The sequence below is a fragment of the Staurois parvus genome, unplaced genomic scaffold (assembly GCF_062004578.1).
Source record: "Staurois parvus isolate SC_StPar_1 unplaced genomic scaffold, SC_StPar_1.0 ptg000123l, whole genome shotgun sequence".
Classification (NCBI taxonomy): domain Eukaryota; kingdom Metazoa; phylum Chordata; class Amphibia; order Anura; family Ranidae; genus Staurois; species Staurois parvus.
The window spans coordinates 858186-876366 of record NW_028317919.1 but is presented as its reverse complement, the minus strand read 5'-3'; the positions used below and the strand labels follow the sequence as shown (position 1 = coordinate 876366).

Here is an 18181-nt window from a genome sequence, read left to right as displayed (position 1 = left end):
TTCATGGAATGGGTTTCCATGGCCGAACAGCTGCATCCAAGCCTTACATCACCAAGTACAATGCAAAGTGTCACATGCAGTGGTGTAAAGCACGCTGCCACTGGACTTAGGAGCAGTGGAGATGTGTTCTCTGGAGTGACGAATCACACTTCTCTGTCTGGCAATCCGATGGACGTGTCTGGGTTTGGCAGTTGCCAGAAGAATGGTACTTATCTGACTACATTATGCCAAGTGTACAGTTTGGTGGGGGGGATTATGGTGTAGGGTTGTTTTTCACTGATTGGGATTAGACACCTGAGACCCTTCGTTCCAGTGGAGGGAACTCTTAAGGTGTCAGCATACCACAAAGTTGAGAACATTAAGTTGTTCAAAGTGTCTTGACACTTTGAACAACTTAATGTTCTCAACTTTGTGGAAACAGTTTGGGTATGGCCCCTTTATGTTCCAACAAGACTGCGCACCAGTGCACAAAGCAAGGTCCATAAAGACATGGATGAGTGAGTTTGTGCAGGCCAGTCAAGTTCCTCCACCCCGGACCTCAACCCGATAGAACACCTTTGGGATGAAACAGCAAGGTCTGCGAGCTAGGCCTTCTCGTCCTACATCAGTGCCTGACCTCACAAATGCGTTTCTGGAAGAATGGTCAAACATTCCCATAGACACACTCCTACACCTTGTGGACAGCCTTCCCAGAAGAGTTAAAGCTGATTTAACTGCAAAGGGTGAGCCAACTCAATAATGAACCCACGGACTAAGACTAGTATGCCATGAAAATTTGTGTGCGTGTAAAGGCAGGCATCCCAATACCTTTGGAAATATAGTGTGTATATATATCCATCCCATAGTCTTACAATATACATTTATTGTTTTCGCAATCTTTGCTATCAGACAGCAGTGCAACAGTTACAGATGGAAATGGAAATGGATAAAAGTGCCTGCATGCCCAACAATTCTGGCCACCAGGTACTAGGCTATTATGAAGTCCCTGATAAATGTAAAACTTGCTTTAACCACTTCCTTCCTAGAAGTGCATTACCAAGCAATGGTTTTATAGTTTTACATTGTTTAAACTTGCCATCTACCCTATAGCACAGGGGGTCTCCAAACTTTCTAAACAAAGGGCAGGGTTACTGTCCTTCAGACTTAAGGGATGCCAGACTATTGGGAGTAGAAAGGGTCCTGACGTCTGCAGAACAAACAATGCCACATCTTTGGTATCACTGGGAGGATTAGCGCCCCATCGTTACGGTCGTTGGACCCCGTTGGTGTCATTGGGAGGAATAGTGACCTGTCATTGGGAGTTATTATGCCCCATTGTTGGTATCGGTGGAGAAATATAGTTATTTTGCACTTCCGCTGTAGGGGGCGCACACGTGCCAGTTCTGCTGCAACTGGACACAACAGAAGCCAATCAACAGGTGCCAGCAAATGAATGAGTGCCAGCACCTGCTGTTCGGCAAGGAGAATGACAGGACACAGCTCTGCCTATGAGCAGCAATCTGCTAGATATTCTTTTCCTGCAAAGCAGGGAATAAAATCTAGCAGATTGCCTATTAAAAGCACCTTACTGTGTACATAAAACACACAGCTAAGCACACAGTTAACCCTTTGATCAACCCTCGATATTTAACCACTTCCATACCGGGCACTTTTACCCCCTTCCTGCCCAGGCCATTTTTTAGGTTTCAGCTCTCACACTTTGTGTACAGTGTTGTATGACCGCGCAATTGTCATTCAAACTAAAATTTTATCATTTTCTTCACACAACTAGAGCTTTCTTTTGGTGGTATTTAATCAACACTAGGGTTATTTTTTGCTAAATTAACAAAAAAGACAGAAAAGCATGTTTTTGTTTTCACAATTTTCGTTGTTTCTGTTATGAAAGTTTGCAAATAAATAATTGTTCATAAATTTAGGCCAAGATGTATTCTGCTACATTTTTTTGGTGAAAATAACCCAAATTAGAATGTATTTAGTCTGTAGGAAAGTTATAGAGTTCACAAACTATGGCATATATCTGAAAATTGATCAATCCTGAAGTACTGACGGCCAATCTAATTTCTTGAGGTCCAAGAATGTCAGAACAGTACAGATATCCACCAAATGACCCCTTTTTGCAAAGTAGACAGTCCAACGTATTTCATAAAGGGCATGGCGAGTTTTTTTGAAGTTGTAATTTTTGTCATTTTTTGGAAAATGTAACAAATTTTCACTATTTTTCTTTTTACATACTGTCACCAGTGCAGTACAGCGTCATCATATAACTGGCATGGCGGTGATCAGGGACACTGGTGACAGTCCAAAGAAATGTTTTTACATTTTTTTATTAGTTTCAATTTTTTATTACTTTTCTCTTTTAAGATTTTTTTTTTTTCATATTTCACTATGACCAAAGTAGTATAATGTTACCATAGTAACATTGTACTACTTTGGGGAAGTGATCAGTAATTTTTTTTTTTTTTTTACACAATTTGCTTATAGCAAATAATTACCTTGCTATAAGCAAGCATTTACCTGAATGACATCGATTCATTCAGGGGTTTTTTTTTTTTTTTGTGCTTAGCTGTGAGTTGGCGACGGCTAATCACATGACACAGCTGAGCTGTGATTGGCCCAGCTTGTGCATGTGATCGCTGTGACCATTCACAGCTAGACACACTTGTATACAATGGATGGCATGAAAGGAAGCCATCCATTGTATACAACTGTCATGTGACCTGCTGTGATTGGTCACAGCAGGTCACATGGTAATGGAAACGGGGCCAGTACACAGATCTGCCATCGGCCGTGTCCGAAGTACATGGCCGGTGACAGATCGCGGCATCTGTCATGGCCGGTGACAGATCGCAAGCGCACTGCACATGCCTGAAAGGACGCCATATGGCATCCACCCCGAGGGACAAGCTGTTCGCCCAGCCGCCATCTGGCTATAGGCCGGACGGCAGCTGGTTAACCCCTTCCCAGCCAGTGTCTAATACAGTGAAAGTGTATAGTTTTTTTATATATATATATATATATATATATATATATATATATATATATATATATATATATATATATATACATACACGCTTACTGGGATTTATTTTTTACCAAAAATATGTAGAACTAATTTTGTCCTAAAAAAAAATTATTGGATAGGTTGTATAGCAGAGAGATAGAGGGGAAAAGATTATATACATTTTTTTTTTACATTTTGGTGTTTTTTCGTTTATAGCGCAAAAAAAATAAAAAAAACCCAGTGATGGTCAAATACCACCAAAAGAAAGCTCTTTTTCCCAGAAAGCCATTTGTGGGAAAAAAGGATATACATTTAATATATGTACTGCATTGCATGACCGCGCAATTGTCAGTTAAAGTAAGGCAACGCCGTATAGTAAAAAATGGCCAGGTCATGAAGGGGGGTAAATCTTCCAGAGTTGAAGTTGAGGGGATTCCACTTTTACCAACTTGCTGTTTAACAATGTAAAACTAAGCCATTATTTGCTATTGCATAGGAGCAAATTTATGCTCATTCCTTAAATAGATAACTAGAATAGTGCATAATGGTAAAATCCTCCACAGACTTCTAGGTTAAAAACAGGAGTGCTCAACCTGTGGCCTGCTGAGCCCTCTGAAGAGGCCCACAACCTCAAACCAGGGAATCATACAGTGGGGAAAAAAAGTATTTAGTCAGCCTCCAATGGTGCAAGTTTTCCCACTTAAAAAGATGAGAGAGGCCTGTAATTGGCATCATAGGTAGACCTCAACTATGAGAGACAAAATGAGAAAAAAATCCAGACAATCACATTGGCTGATGTGGAAAAAATTTATTTGCAAATTATGGTGGAAAATAAGTATTTGGTCACCTACAAACAAGCAAGATTTCTGGCTCTCACAGACCTGTACCTTCTTCTTTAAGAGGCTCCTCTGTCCTGCACTCATTACCTGTATCAATGGCACCTGTTTGAGGTTGTGGACAGGTATATTTTATACTGATAACAAGTTCAAACAGTCACACTCCAAACTCCACTATGGTGAAGACCAAAGAGCTGTCGAAGGACACCAGAAACAAAATTGTAGACCTGCACCAGGCTGGGAAAACTGAATCTGCAATTAGCAAGCAGCTTGGTGTGAACAAATCAACTGTGGGAGCAAGAATTAGAAAATGGAAGACATACAAGACCACTGATAATCTCCCTCGCTCTGGGGCTCTACCCAAGATCTCATCCTGTGGGGTCAAAATTATCACAAGAACGGTGAGCAAAAATCCCAGGACCACACGGAGAGACCTAGTGAATGACCTGCAGAGGGCTGGGACCAACGTAACAAAGGCTACCATCAGTAACACACTACGCTGCCAGGGACTCAGATCCTGCAGTGCCAGACGTGTCCCCCTGCTTAAGCCAGTACATGTCCGGGCCCATCTGAAGTTTGCTAGAGAGCATTTAGATGATCCAGAAGAGGATTGGGAGAATGTCATATGGTCAGATGAAACCAAAATAGAACTGTTTGGTAGAAACACAACTCGTCGTGTTTGGAGGAGAGAATGCTGAGTTGCATCCAAAGAACACCATACCTACTGTGAAGCATGGGGGTGGCAACATCATGCTTTGGGGCTGTTTCTCCACAAAGGCACCAGGACGACTGATCCATGTACAGGACAGAATGAATGGGGCCATATATCGTGAGAATTTGAGTGCAAACCTCCTTCCATCAGCAAGGGCATTGAAGATGAAACGTGGCTGGGTCTTCCAACATGACAATGATCTCAAACATACAGCCCGGGCAACGAAGGAGTGGCTTCGTAAGAAGCATTTCAAGGTCCTGGAGTGGCCTAGCCACTCTCCAGATCTCAACCCCATAGAAAACCTTTGGAGGGAGTTGAAAGTCCGTGTTGCCCAGCGACAGCCCCAAAACATCACTGCTCTAGAGGAGATCTGCATGGAGGAATGGGCCAACATACCATCAAGAGTGTGTGCCAACCTTGTGAAGACTTACAGGAAACGTTTGACCTCTGTCATTGCCAACAAAGGATATATAACAAAGTATTGAGATGAACTTTTGATATTGACCAAATACTTATTTTCCACCATAATTTGCAAATAAATTCTTTCCAAATCAGCCAATGTGATTGTCTGGATTTTTTTTCTCATATTGTCTCTCATAGTTGAGGTCTACCTATGATGCCAATTACAGGCCTCTCTCATCTTTTTAAGTGGGAGAACTTGCACAATTGGTGGCTGACTAAATACTTTTTTGCCCCACTGTATGCCCATGCTCTGGGATGGAGGTTTGGTAGTCCCAGATCATGATCAATGTGTTGCCGATCCACCATCCCAGAACATCTGAGTGCATGGAGTCAGCTCCAGCAGTGAAGAGCGCAGGAACTGCATAAGCTGATGCTTCCTCTGTAGAGCCGGCTCCTGTCCCAGGCAGAGTGATACCAAGTGCACTTCACCTGGGACCTTTCTAGCAACCTGGAGAGTGGTGCCAGCAGAAGTTGGAAGAGGAAAAAGGTCAGTGTATTAATTACAAACAGAAAATTGATGTTGCGCTAATCACAATAATGCCATAGACATTCCAAAACAAGTAATGAGATGAGAAGACAATAGATAATACACCTTAACATAATCAGTAAATTTATTTATTTATTTATTTATTTATCGAGTTTATATAGCGCCAAAGGGTTTGCTCAGCGCTGTACAATAGAGGGGGGACAATACATGAAACAGTACAGTAACATCAAACAGCACACAAGGGGTAAGAGGGCCCTACTCTTTCGAGCTTACAATCTAGGAGGGAGGGGGTAGAGGTACAGGAGGAAACGGCTGTGGGGGATGGAGTGGTAGGAGGAGGGAAGGGCAGCGGCTGTTAGGTGAGGGTGGGGTAGGCTTCCCTGAAGAGGTGGGTTTTCAGGGAGCGCCTGAAGGTGAGGAGGGAAGGTGACAGTCTGATGGATTGGGGTAGTGAGTTCCAGAGGATGGGGGAGGACCTGGAGAAGTCTTGCAGTCGTGCGTGGGAGGAGGAGACCAGGGAGCAAGATAGAAGGAGGTCCTGTGAAGAGCGAAGGGTACGGGTAGGGTGGTACTTGGGAATCAGGTCGGTGAGGTAGTTAGGGGCAGTGTTGTGAATGGCTTTATAGGTCAGAGTGAGCAGTTTGAATTTAATGCGTTGGGCAATGGGGAGCCAGTGGAGGGAGAGGCAGAGGGGGGTGGCAGAGGTGGAGCGGCTGGTGAGGTGGATGAGTCTGGCAGCTGAGTTCAGGATGGTCTGAAGCGGGGAGAGTTTGCACTGGGGTAGGCCGGTGAGGAGGGAGTTGCAGTAGTCAAGGCGTGAGATAATCAGGGAGTGAACGAGTAGTTTAGTGGTGTCTGGGGTAAGGAAGGAGCGTATTTTGGCGATGTTGCGAAGGTGGAGCCTGCATGTATTTGTGAGTGATTTGACATGAGGTTGGAAGGAAAGGTTTGAGTCCAGAATGACGCCAAGGACCTTGGCTTGCTGGGCGGGATTGATGGTGGTGTTGTTGGTAGTGATGGAAAGGCTGGGGGGGGGGGCACGGGAAGGGGGAAAGACGAGAAGCTCGGTTTTGGAGAGGTTGAGTTTGAGGAAATGGAGCGACATCCAGTCAGAGATGTCGTTTAGGAGGTGAGTGATGCGGGCGGAGAATGTGGGGGTGAGGTGAGGGGTGGATAGGTAGATTTGAGTATCATCAGCATAGAGGTGGTAGTTGAAGCCGTGGGAGTGTATGAGTTTGCCAAGGGAGGAGGTGTAGATGGAGAAGAGAAGGGGTCCAAGGACAGAGCCCTGGGGGACCCCAACAGAGAGGGGGAGGGAAGAGGAGGTGGCGCCGTTGTAGGAAACGCTGAAGGAGCGTTGGGATAGATAGGACGAGAACCAAGAGAGAGCGGTGTCTCTGATGCCAAGGGAGAGTAGTTTATTAAGGAGGAGGGGGTGGTCGACTGTGTCAAAAGCCGCAGAGAGGTCTAGGAGGAGGAGGACAGAGTAGTCGCCTTTGGCTTTGGCGGTTAGTAGATCGTTGGTGATTTTGAGGAGGGCAGTTTCGGTGGAGTGTAGGGGACGGAAGCCGGACTGTAGTGGGTCAAGGAGGTTGTTGTCAGTTAGGTGGGCGCTTAGGCGATCGTAGACCAAGCGCTCAAGGAGCTTGGACATGAGTGGCAGCAGGGAAATTGGTCTGAGGTTGTTGAGGTCAGTGGGGTCCAGGGAGGGCTTTTTGAGTATGGGGGTGATGTGCGCATGTTTTAGGGGGGAGGGGAAGACGCCAGTAGCGAGGGAGAGATTGAAGATGTGGGTAAGGGAGCGGATGAGGGAAGAGGGGGGTGACCGGAGGAGTTGAGAGGGGATAGGGTCCAGGGGGCAGGTAGTGAGGCGGGCTTCTGAGAAGACTCTGGTGACTTCCTCAGTGGTAGTAGGGCTGAAGGAGTGCAGTGATGGGGGGGGTTACGGTAGGCAGGGCCTTGGGTGTGGTGGGGGGCAGTGCCGTTCCAAGGTCAGAGGAGGGGAGAGATGAGAGGGTGATGGAAGGGGAGAGGCTAGATGGGGAGGTAGACTGCAAGTTGACTATGTCCTTGCGGATTGCGTCAATCTTGCTATGGAGATGAGTGGCAATCTCGTGGGCGGTAAGTGAGGTACTGAGTGGAGGAGGGGGGGGGAGAGAGCAGGGAGTTGAAGGTGGAGAAGAGTCGGCGAGGGCAGTTTGAGAGGGTGTTGATCAGGTCAACGAAGTAGGCTTGCTTGGCGGCGTGGAGGGAGGAGGTGTAGGTGAGGAAGGCAGATTTGTAGAGGGAGAATGCATGAGGGGACCTGGTTTTGCGCCATAGTCTCTCCAGCGCACGACTGCGACGTTTGAGGCATTTGGAAGGAATATGGGAGTGAAAGGAAAGGTGAAATAATAAAGGTCCAAAATGAAGACCAAAAGGTGTAACAGACAATAAACCGTGACCGTGGGCAAAACGCATGGAAATTATCAGGGAGAAATAAAACATTAACTAAATCACAGTAATAGTGGGACAAATGAGTCAGTCATAACATAAATAAAATAACATGAATACAACTGATGAGAAAGTGGAGCAAAATGTGAAAAATACAAAATGAAGTGCTTAATATTAAAAGTGGACAAACCGCTTATCACAGAAGAATGACAATAACAATGCACAGTGAGGCCAAAAATTGTGACCATGCGACTAAAGAGTCATAACACAATGTGCATCAAAAGGCCATGTGACATAAAACGACTATTAGGTGACCATATAAATACCATAAATAAAATGTAGCAAGCATATATAGAGTGCAACTAGTATAAAACAGAAAATGGTGATACAAACGCACAGTGAAACCAAATGAATGTATTACTGTGCACCGTACAATACAATAACACAATGAAGAAATAAATAGCATGTGACTAAAAATATCATAAATACGACCATGTGCAAAAATGTCCAACAAAAACGCATAAAAAAAAAAAACACGTGGATAGGTAAATGATTGTTGAATCCCACACCGGCTAAATTGCCTCCTCACCTCCGAGCCCAGACCCCAAGGGGCCCTTTAAGTGGAATCCCAAACGGCAATGTAGGGATGATATCGCCCTCACTGGTGGACCATACTGTTCAGCGGTGGTAATATATTTTTCACCTTTAGACACGGAAATCCGCCAGCGCACAGAACTCCTGCCAGGAGTTCATTGAACCAGAAAAAAAAACAGCCAGCTCACAGCACTCCCAGGGAGACCAGAAAAAGTGCTTCCATAGTGTAATATTGCAAATGAATCAAATTTATTGTAAGGACAAATGCGCACTTACATAGGAACAGATCAAACAAGGCATCAATCACATGTGCTGATATGGGTGTACCAATATGACTGTGGCCATTCGTATCAGAAATGACGTCACCACATTCCACTCTCCGACCTACGTGTTACATCACTGTCACGTGACTTCATCAGGGGCCTTTATTATTTCACCTTTCCCTTCACTCCCATATTCCTTCCATTTACCGATTATGTTATTGTGTATTATCTATTGTCTTCTCATCTCATTATTGGTTTTGGAATGTCTGTGGCATTATTGTGATTAGCGCAACATCAATTTTCTGTTTGTTGATTTTTGCTAGTGGTATAGCCAGGTGTGTGCTGCTGTCCAAATAGTCCCAGACAACATACATAGCTAAACAGATGCACTAAGTGACAAGTTTATCTGTAAAATTACTGATTGCTTCACAAGGATGAGGAACATCTACAGGTACTGGGCAGCACAGTGGCTAAATGGTTAGCACTGCCACCTGGCAGTACTAGGGTTGTTGGTTCGAATCCCAACCATGGCACCACCTGCCTGGAGTTTGCATGTTCTCCTTGTGCCTGCGTGGGTTTCCTCTGGGACCTCCAGTTTCCTCCCACACTCCAAAGACATGCTGGTAGATTAATTGGATCCTGTCTAAATTGCCCCTAGTATTTATGAATGTAAGTTAGGGACCTTAGATTGTACGCCCCTTGAGGGTTAGGGACTGATGAGAATGTACACTATATATCTGTAAAGCGCTGCGTAAATTAAATGGCGCCTGCAATAATAAATAAGTAGAAAAAAAATGTCAATCCTGAGCATTCAGTCCAGGTCTCTGTACAACATCGCAACGGAATTTCCCATTCTAAGTGGCACATACTTGACCTTGACTGTATTTGCAGCACTTTTAACAGAACAAGATGAGCTTTGTGTGGTCTGTTTCCAGATGCATTAACAGTGACTGAAGCATGCACTCAACCACACAGGTTGCTTCACCTTTACAGAAATGCAACTGTGTGACAAGAAAAGCAAACATTTGAAAGACAGACCACCACTGTATTAAAGAATCATCACATATGATCCTGGTTTTCTTTTTTACAGCGTATTCAGCATCCTGCACCTCCTGTGAGCGAATGAGTGTTTTACCACTAGAGGGTACAAGTGCATTTCTAAAGACAAGAATATTCTTTCTGCCAGACGCAGATATTGTGTTAAAGTGCCTCTAGGCCAGCCTTCGTCAATGAGGGTTCCTTCAGAGGTTCCTTGAGCAGTAAGCTCTTCCTATATGTAACCATTGACACTTATGCTATTTTTAGCCATTTACCATCAATGTAAAGAGAATTTGTTTTGCAGACTACCAGTGCGATGGACCCCTTCTTCCAATGTAAGGGACTTCTCCACTGACTATTATTATTAGGGGCATTTTACTCGCCATAAGGAGCACAATACAACTTTTACTCAGTGTTCCTTTTCTGCCCCTTATAAGTGTTAATTTAAATTCTCTACTAAAATCCAAGCAGCACCTTCAGGCTTTCTAGAGGTATAAAATTACACATCTAATTTCCTGACTACCTATCTCATTTATGGAGGTGCTGGAGCACCAGGACAGTGGAAACACCCATAAAAAGACTACCTTGTGGTGTTTTGCTTTCCAAAATGTATTTTCTAAAAGGCATGATGAGTCTTTTGAAGACTTAATTTTTTTGTCCCATGTTTTTTGGAAGATGCGGAATGAAAATTAAAAATTCTTTGTTTAAAAAAAAAAAAAAAAAAGTTGGCAATTTAATAAGATATTTCTCAAACACAGCATGGGCATACTTAGGAAGAGTAGCAGAATGTGTTTTGGGTTGTTTCTGGAGTATGGCGATACCACGTGTGAGACTTTCAATGTTTGGACTGATTATTTACTGCACATTGTATCTTGTGTATCACACAAATCAACCAATTGAATCAAAACCAATGTATTTGAATTGTTTCCTCTATATGTGTGGTCATGGAATATAGCTTAGTGTAGTGTCACCTATAGCACTCCCTTTCTCTATACGCCAAGCAAGCCTATCCTACTGGTATGTGGCTGCCCCCAGAAATACAAAGTTCACTGCTCAGGAAGTACAGGAGGGTAAAGAAAAGAAGAACAAAAGAGCTCCTGTGGTTCCAGGAGTGCAGCTGTCTGCAGGGAATTGCTGGGACTGGTGTCTGGCAGAACATAGTTGGCGGGATGTGCAGATGGGTCAGTTCAGGCAAAGGTAGAGACATGGTCACTAAACAGGTAAAGGATCAGTCCAGGCAACAGGCAGAAATGTGGTTAATAGACAGGCTAGGGTTAGTACAGGCAGCAGCAACTCTGCACTGGTGTGGCATAGGAGGAATACTGTTGCTGGCATACACTGGTCTGGTGACACTGGGACTGGTATGGCGATGGTCAGGAAAACTGTTGCTTGTGGCACTGTTCTGAATCAGAACACTTGATTCTAGCTACACTGGCTGGTGCGGTGGTGATTGGATAACTGTGACTGGCTGCATTATTAGGGCTAGTTCACACATCAGTTGAGCTGCGGTTTTACTAGTCCTTGATTGCTACCCCCTTAAGCTGCAAAGGAAGCATCTGGGGTGTACACATGCCATGGCCGCAATGATTTGCTTTGCAGCTGTGGCAAGAATTTTACCCCCTGTACTCCAGCTGATTGTGACCCATTTAGGTGAACAGGGTTGCTTGTGCAGGGTCCAAGGGATTAAAGCAAGTGGTGAGGGGGCAAAACAATGCCTCCTTATTACCTGTCAAATGCTCTCTGAAGAATGATCTGAACATGGATGGCTCTTAAGAGACCATCACACATGTGAACAAGTCCTTATTGACTGCTGGGGGGGATAATCAGGCACACTGACTGCTGTGGCAGTGATCAGGGACACTGTAGGCCTCTTTCACACAGCAAGGTGAGCGTGGCCACCAGATCCCTTCAGCAAGAATCTGCAGATACTTGCTGCTGGAATGAGTGGGTTATGCATCCAGCAGCTGCTGTTTGCATGTAGCCGCACACAGAGCAGTTAGCTGCAGTTTGGGACAGATGTCAGAGTCTGGATGTATCTGGCCCTGTCAAATGGACACAGCAGTCACAGCCACCGGGGATATTAGTGTACCCGCCTGGCCGTAATATTATAATAGGCCAGGTGGGAAGTAGGTACAATGAAGTTTAGTGATTCCCAAACCCTCTGGACTGTTACATTGTGTGTTTTATCCCTATAAAATTACATATTCAGTTGTGTTCAAAATAATAGCAGTGTTGAAAAAAGTGAATAAAGCTCAAAATCCTTCTAATAGCTTTTATTTCCATACACACAAATGCATTGGGAACACTACACATTCTATTCCAAATCAAACCATGAGGAAAAATATATCAAATTTGTGTTGTTCCTCTAAAAAAAATTGAAGAAAAGTGAATATTAGACTGTTCAAAAAAATAGCAGTGTTTGTATTCTTCTTTACAAACTCAAACATTCACTATATAAACTGAAAAATGTTTGAGGATTTTGCTTTCCTTTGAATCACTTAATTAATATTTATTTGTATAAGCACTGTTTCTGAGAACTGCTGTACATCTGTGTTACATGGAGTCAACCAACGTCTGGCATGACCTCTTCAAGTATTCTGATGTATTCAAACTGATCCATGATCCCTGGTATGCGATAAATAGGCCCAACACCGTAGTATGAGAAACATCCCCATATCATGATGCTTGCGCAACCATGCTTCACTGTCTTCACAGTGTACTGTGGCTTGAATTCAGTGTTTGGGGGTCGTCTGACAAACTGTCTCCGGCCACTAGACCCAAAAAGAACAATCTTACTTTCATCAGTCCACAAAATGTTGCGTCATTTCTCTTTAAGCCAGTCAATGTGCTCTTTGGCAAATTGTAACCTCTTCAGCACGTCTTTTTTTCCACAGTGGGACTTTGCGGGGGCTTCTTGCAGATAGCTTGGCTTCACATAGGCGTCTTCTAATTGTAACAGTACTCACAGGTAACTTTACACCTTCTTTGATCTTCCTGGAGCTGATTGTTGGCTGAGTCCTTGCCATTTTGGCTATTCTTCTATTCATTCAAATGGTTTTTCGCTTTCTTCCACGACTTTCAGGTTTTGGTTGCCATTTTAAAGCATTTTAGCTGAGCAGCCTATCATTTTCTGCACTTCGTTATATGTTTTCCACTCTCCAATAAACTTTTTAATCAAGGTACGCTGTTCTTCTGAACAATGTCTGGAACAACCCATTTTCCTCAGAATTTCAGAGAGAAATGCACTGTAACCAGCATGTACAACATTTGCTGCCTTCCTTCCTTAAATAAGGCCAATAATTGGCACCTGTTTTTCAAAGAATGAATGACCTCACTACTAGAACTCCACACTGCTATTATTTTGAACATGCCCCTTTCAATTAGTGATTCAGTTACACAGAATCAGCAGCATGCATGTCATGACTGTTGGATTTCTATTACTCTACTACACCTGCTAGTAAATTATTTGCCATGTAGAAATATCATTTCTACCAAAAACAGTGATTGATCAGATTAGTGATGTCTGACTGCTATTATTTTGAACACAACTGTATGTTAAAAGAGAAATGAAAGTGCAGGTCCATGATATCTACAAGCTACTTAGAAGAGCATTCAAAACCTGAATGAGAGAAATAGAAACAAGAAATTGGTATACAGGACATTAGACTTAAGCTGAAGTTTAGTTATACATAAGCTTCAGCTTTATTCACATGATTTAAAAGGGGACAATCGTGGTTTGGGATAATTTTTTCATTTTCTGAACTGATGTATAACAGTGTTAACATAATGATAGTTTTTACAAAATATGCAATTGGGTGCACATATGACACTGGTCCCCCCAAAAGTTATGGGTTTACTAGAATGTTTTCTAAAAGTATACAATGTATGGCCATACAGAGTAAAATCCTGCTGTAGCTTTGGCACCTGGGAGCCACAACTGATGCATATTTTTGCCCAGAGGACTGCACTACAGAAAACCCTTGTGCGCCTATACAAGTGTAACCAACACCGACATTTACTTGTGCACACACATAGGTGTATTTTTTTTTTAATTTTATTTTACGCATCAGCTGAACCTTTTGTGAGCATGGAAGATAGACTGTACACGCGTAGGTACTGAAAGAAGTCGAGTGCGCTGTCATGAGTTTCTGGGGTCGCACATCTAATGCCTTGTAAATTCTATCATATGCAGTATAGAGAGGGAAATGTATGGAGAGGGGACAATGTAATGACCATCTGAAAAAGTAAGCATTTACTTACAAAATGGGGCACAGCATGTTAATTTACTGAGGACCCTGTAAGGCATAAGGTGGTTTCTGGCAAAAGTAAGTAATAGTGAACGACTGCAAACCTTTATTGTGGATTCTGTGATATGCAGTTTGCAATGCAGTTGTGTTTTCTTCATTGACTAAGACTTCTGAAGAATCCACTTCTTATGCCTAGGAGTGAGTGCTTTCCATTTTTGTTCCATTTGAAAAACTTTAAATAACTGTATTAAGTTTTTGTGTCTCACCTTAGAATCGACCCCAATAGGTTTCCTACACTCAGCACAGGTGTTAGCAACAATCTTCTCAAAACACTTCACACAGCAGTTGTGTCCATCCTTCTCAACATACTTCTTGCCTTGCAGAGGAGCTCTGCAGTAGTGGCAGTCAAAGCGTTCAGACATTGTGCCCACAGTGTAGTGGCGGGGACCTAAAAATAGAAAAATCGAAAGTTGGAGGATTGTATTTTGCCTTTTATGTCTGTTTAAGAAGTTAACACACACACCTATTCCATACACAATATACTGTATTTTTACTTTCTGCAGTTATACTGGAACCCTGACCACTAATATATGAATTCATATGTTGGGGGAGGGTTACAAAATTACAAAGTTAGGCTGTAAAAGTCCATCTATTGCAACAGGAAAAAAAAAAAATAGAAAACCTCCATATACAAAACCCTATACCCACAGTTTATCCAGAGGAAGGCAAAGACCCTATATGATGCATAGTTCAATTTGCTCCGGTGAAAGGTTGGGGGAAGGGGAGTGGGTAATCTTCCTGATCTGCCAAAAGGCAATCAGATATTCCCTGGATAAACAATCTCTGGTGTTATTACCTATATATATTATACAGTTATAGTTTGTGAATTTAGGAATGCATCCAGCTCTTAAAAAAATAAAAAAATCAACTGACCTGGCCAGAACTATTTTTTGAGAGACTATATTCCAATTTTTCTTTTTTGTTACTCATCCAAAATTGTATTGTTTTGTATCAGTGAAGGGCTAGCAGTAGGGGAAAAAGTTCCTTTGAGATCTCTTAATTTTAACAGTAAGGGTTTGTACTGTAAAGACGACCTTGCCTCTTAATGATATTGCACTTTTTTATTCAGTATATGAATTCATAACTGTAAAAAAAAAAAAAAAAAAAAAAAAAACACCCATAAAGTTGTTAAGATGATGTCACTAATGGACTCAAGGTACACAACGTACAGATTTATGAGACAAATACTAAAGTAGGTTTAGGAGCCAGTGTTGATCTCCCGCATTTGTCTAGTGACAGAATCCACAGGCTATGATACTTCAGTTTAAGAAGTCTCCAATATTAATGGGTTTCCAGACCAAATAAATGATATATGGATGGATGATATACAGTAATAATTTGTTCTCTTCTGACTGCCTTGTGTTTGATGAGCCTGGATTGTCATCAATGGCAATCTCCTAAGTATCATATGAATAACGTATGTGAAACCCCTCTCTGCAGGGTTAGCATCTCAGGACTCAAGAATCTCAACTTTTCAGTCAGCCACTAATAGTACACCAAGCAGCACTACAACTAGTAACTAACGATAACCTCATAGTTCGATTTCCCTTTATTAACTTCACATAGATTGTGGGCATAGGCAAGGTAAACAAAACATGTTTTTATTACTTTTCTTCTTGCTTGAGGATTTTATTATTACCTATACTACAAATATTAAAGGCGCTTAGAAGGATTTGCTACTGAGGGAAATTACATTTTGTGTCATTGCTATGTTTAAGACTGACAGAAGCAGCATGCTAATCGGGAACGCTCCTCCACCAGATCACAAACGTTTTGGAACATCATTTTTTTCATTCACATGGAACATACAAAAATTTACAGAAGGGCATATAGTTTTTCACTGTACACTTGACAGAATTGTCTGCACATTGTGCTCCCCTTTAAAACACTTATGCCGAAACATATGAACCTTATATTAACAGTGGTTGTAAACCCTTACATTATACTCAGCGAAGCGATTGGCCACAGCTGACAAACAGATGAAACAAATCCTCCTACATTTGTTGTACCTGTTTTATCTGCTTCCCTCTCTCCTGTACATACATTCAAAGTCCAGAATTCACACAGCATTTCTGAGCTTCCAGAGGCAGGTGGTGGGGATCTGACATCACACACTGAACAGCAAAGAGCAGGGAGCTGAGTGTAACCCGAGACCTGAGTGGACACACACCCCCTCCACATGATCCCATTGGGAAGTATGCACAGCTTAGGCTGTTCATCACAGGCTGTGTGCTGGAGCTCCCCTCCCCATCCTCCTCCATTGCTTGGAGTTGGCACAAGCGGTCAGAAATGATTCATGCAGACAGTAGAGGAATGACGCAGCAGACAAATCACACTGCATGGATTTGGATTCAGGCAAAACACACTATAAAAGGATACGTTTAGGTAATTTCTCATGTCAAATGTTTACAACCACTTTAAAATGAGAAAAAAAAAAACAAAAATGGGAGCTAGTAAGAATGATATTCTAACTTGTCAGCTAAGGCAGTAATTTAGTTCATTTGATGGTTAGCTCATTACCCAGAAAGACAACATACTGTAACAGTTTCAAGTGCAGCACTGTTGGCCAGTAGTAATTTATGGCAAAGAGCTTAATCTGTCAGTGCAATGACTAAACAGCCAAAATCATGGAACGTAAAATGGGTCAGTGGGAAGGATCACGGTTTGGGTTTCTTGCTTTGTTATGAAGTGTTTATCAAGTGATTCACCAGTCAAGTATACTGCTGATGAGACATAACACTCTTTTAGTAACATTTTGGGTTACAGACAAAAGTTGCAGCAGAAAGAATGCATCTCTCTGAATAATGACCTTATAAAGACTCATATGTGCCCTGTGGAAACATACTAGTGGGACTTTACAAATCTGCAGTGGACAGAATCTGGAACAGCTGTCCCACAGAATCTAATCAGCTTCTAGCTTCAGTTAGTTCTGTTAAACTTTGAAAAATGATTGGTTGCCTTGCAAACCTGCTTTAGTCTTATTATTGGTACTTATATAGCGCTGTCAATTTACACAGCACTTTACATACATAGTATATTGTACAGTCACATCAGTCCATAACCCTCAGGAGCTTATCAATCTAAGGTCCCTACCTCACATTCATACATACATATACTAGGGCCAATTTAGACAGGAGCCAATTAACCTACCAGCATATCTTTGGAGTGTGGGAGGAAACCGGAGTACCTGGAGGAAACCAACGCAGGCACAGGGAGAACATGCAAACTCCAGGCAGGTAGTGTCGTGGTTGGGACTCAAACCAATGACGCAAGTGCTGCTAGGTAAAAGCGCTAACCACTTTGCCACTGTGCTGCCCTTAGTAAATTCCCTCCACTGTATTGTAGCCACTGTATATAGCGGATGCTTTAAACCTGTGTTGAGCTTGTTCTCCATGGTATTTTTCCTGCACTCATATCATGTCAGCTTAGCTGTATTCATTAATGCTGGAATAGATCTTAGCACAAAAATAAAATTATATTCCACCATTTTATAAGGAGCTAATCAAAGATTGAAAAGGTGCATCAGAAGCCGCAGGAAGCCAAAACAACCTTGCCATATTCTCAAACACTAGGTTATACAGTATCTACAAGCAAAGATATCGTTTACGGAGTCTATTGTAGAACACGTGCCCCACTTTCTGCCATGTTCCACTCCTATAGCAGTGTATGCAACTCTTATTTGTCTCAGAAAGTGTTTTATTGGTGTATTTTATACCAATGTTGCCTCAACATATTTATGCGTCATTTAAAAAATAGGACTATTACAGAACACACTGTTTATCTTGACCTTGTTTTTAATAACTTACAAAATAACTTCTTATCACCAGCTACTAAACAAAGTGGGTGAAGACACCACATGGTGGCAGCTGCTATGAAGACGGGGTTAAAAGATAAAACGTTGGAAAGAGATTGCAATGGTGACCTTTAATGATGTCAACAAACAGGCTGGATGGCATGACCTTGGCAACCTTCCTATTTTGGATATAAGCTGAAAGCATCCAGAAGTTTGCCAAACACAGCTATGGTCATCTTCCATTTATACAACATT

The 18181-nt window shown here is 42.5% G+C and overlaps 1 protein-coding gene across 2 annotated transcripts in view; it reads right to left on the bottom strand.

The window, feature by feature from the left end:
• FHL1 (four and a half LIM domains 1) overlaps window positions 1-18181 on the bottom strand; it is a 126907-nt gene that overhangs the window by 10967 nt on the left and 97759 nt on the right. For both annotated transcript variants that reach the window (XM_089672228.1, XM_089672226.1), the window contains exon 2: window positions 14340-14521. In XM_089672228.1, the coding sequence (XP_089528354.1) occupies window positions 14340-14495 (156 nt within the window). In that variant the 5' untranslated portion in view covers window positions 14496-14521. The remainder of the gene's footprint in view (window positions 1-14339; window positions 14522-18181) is intronic.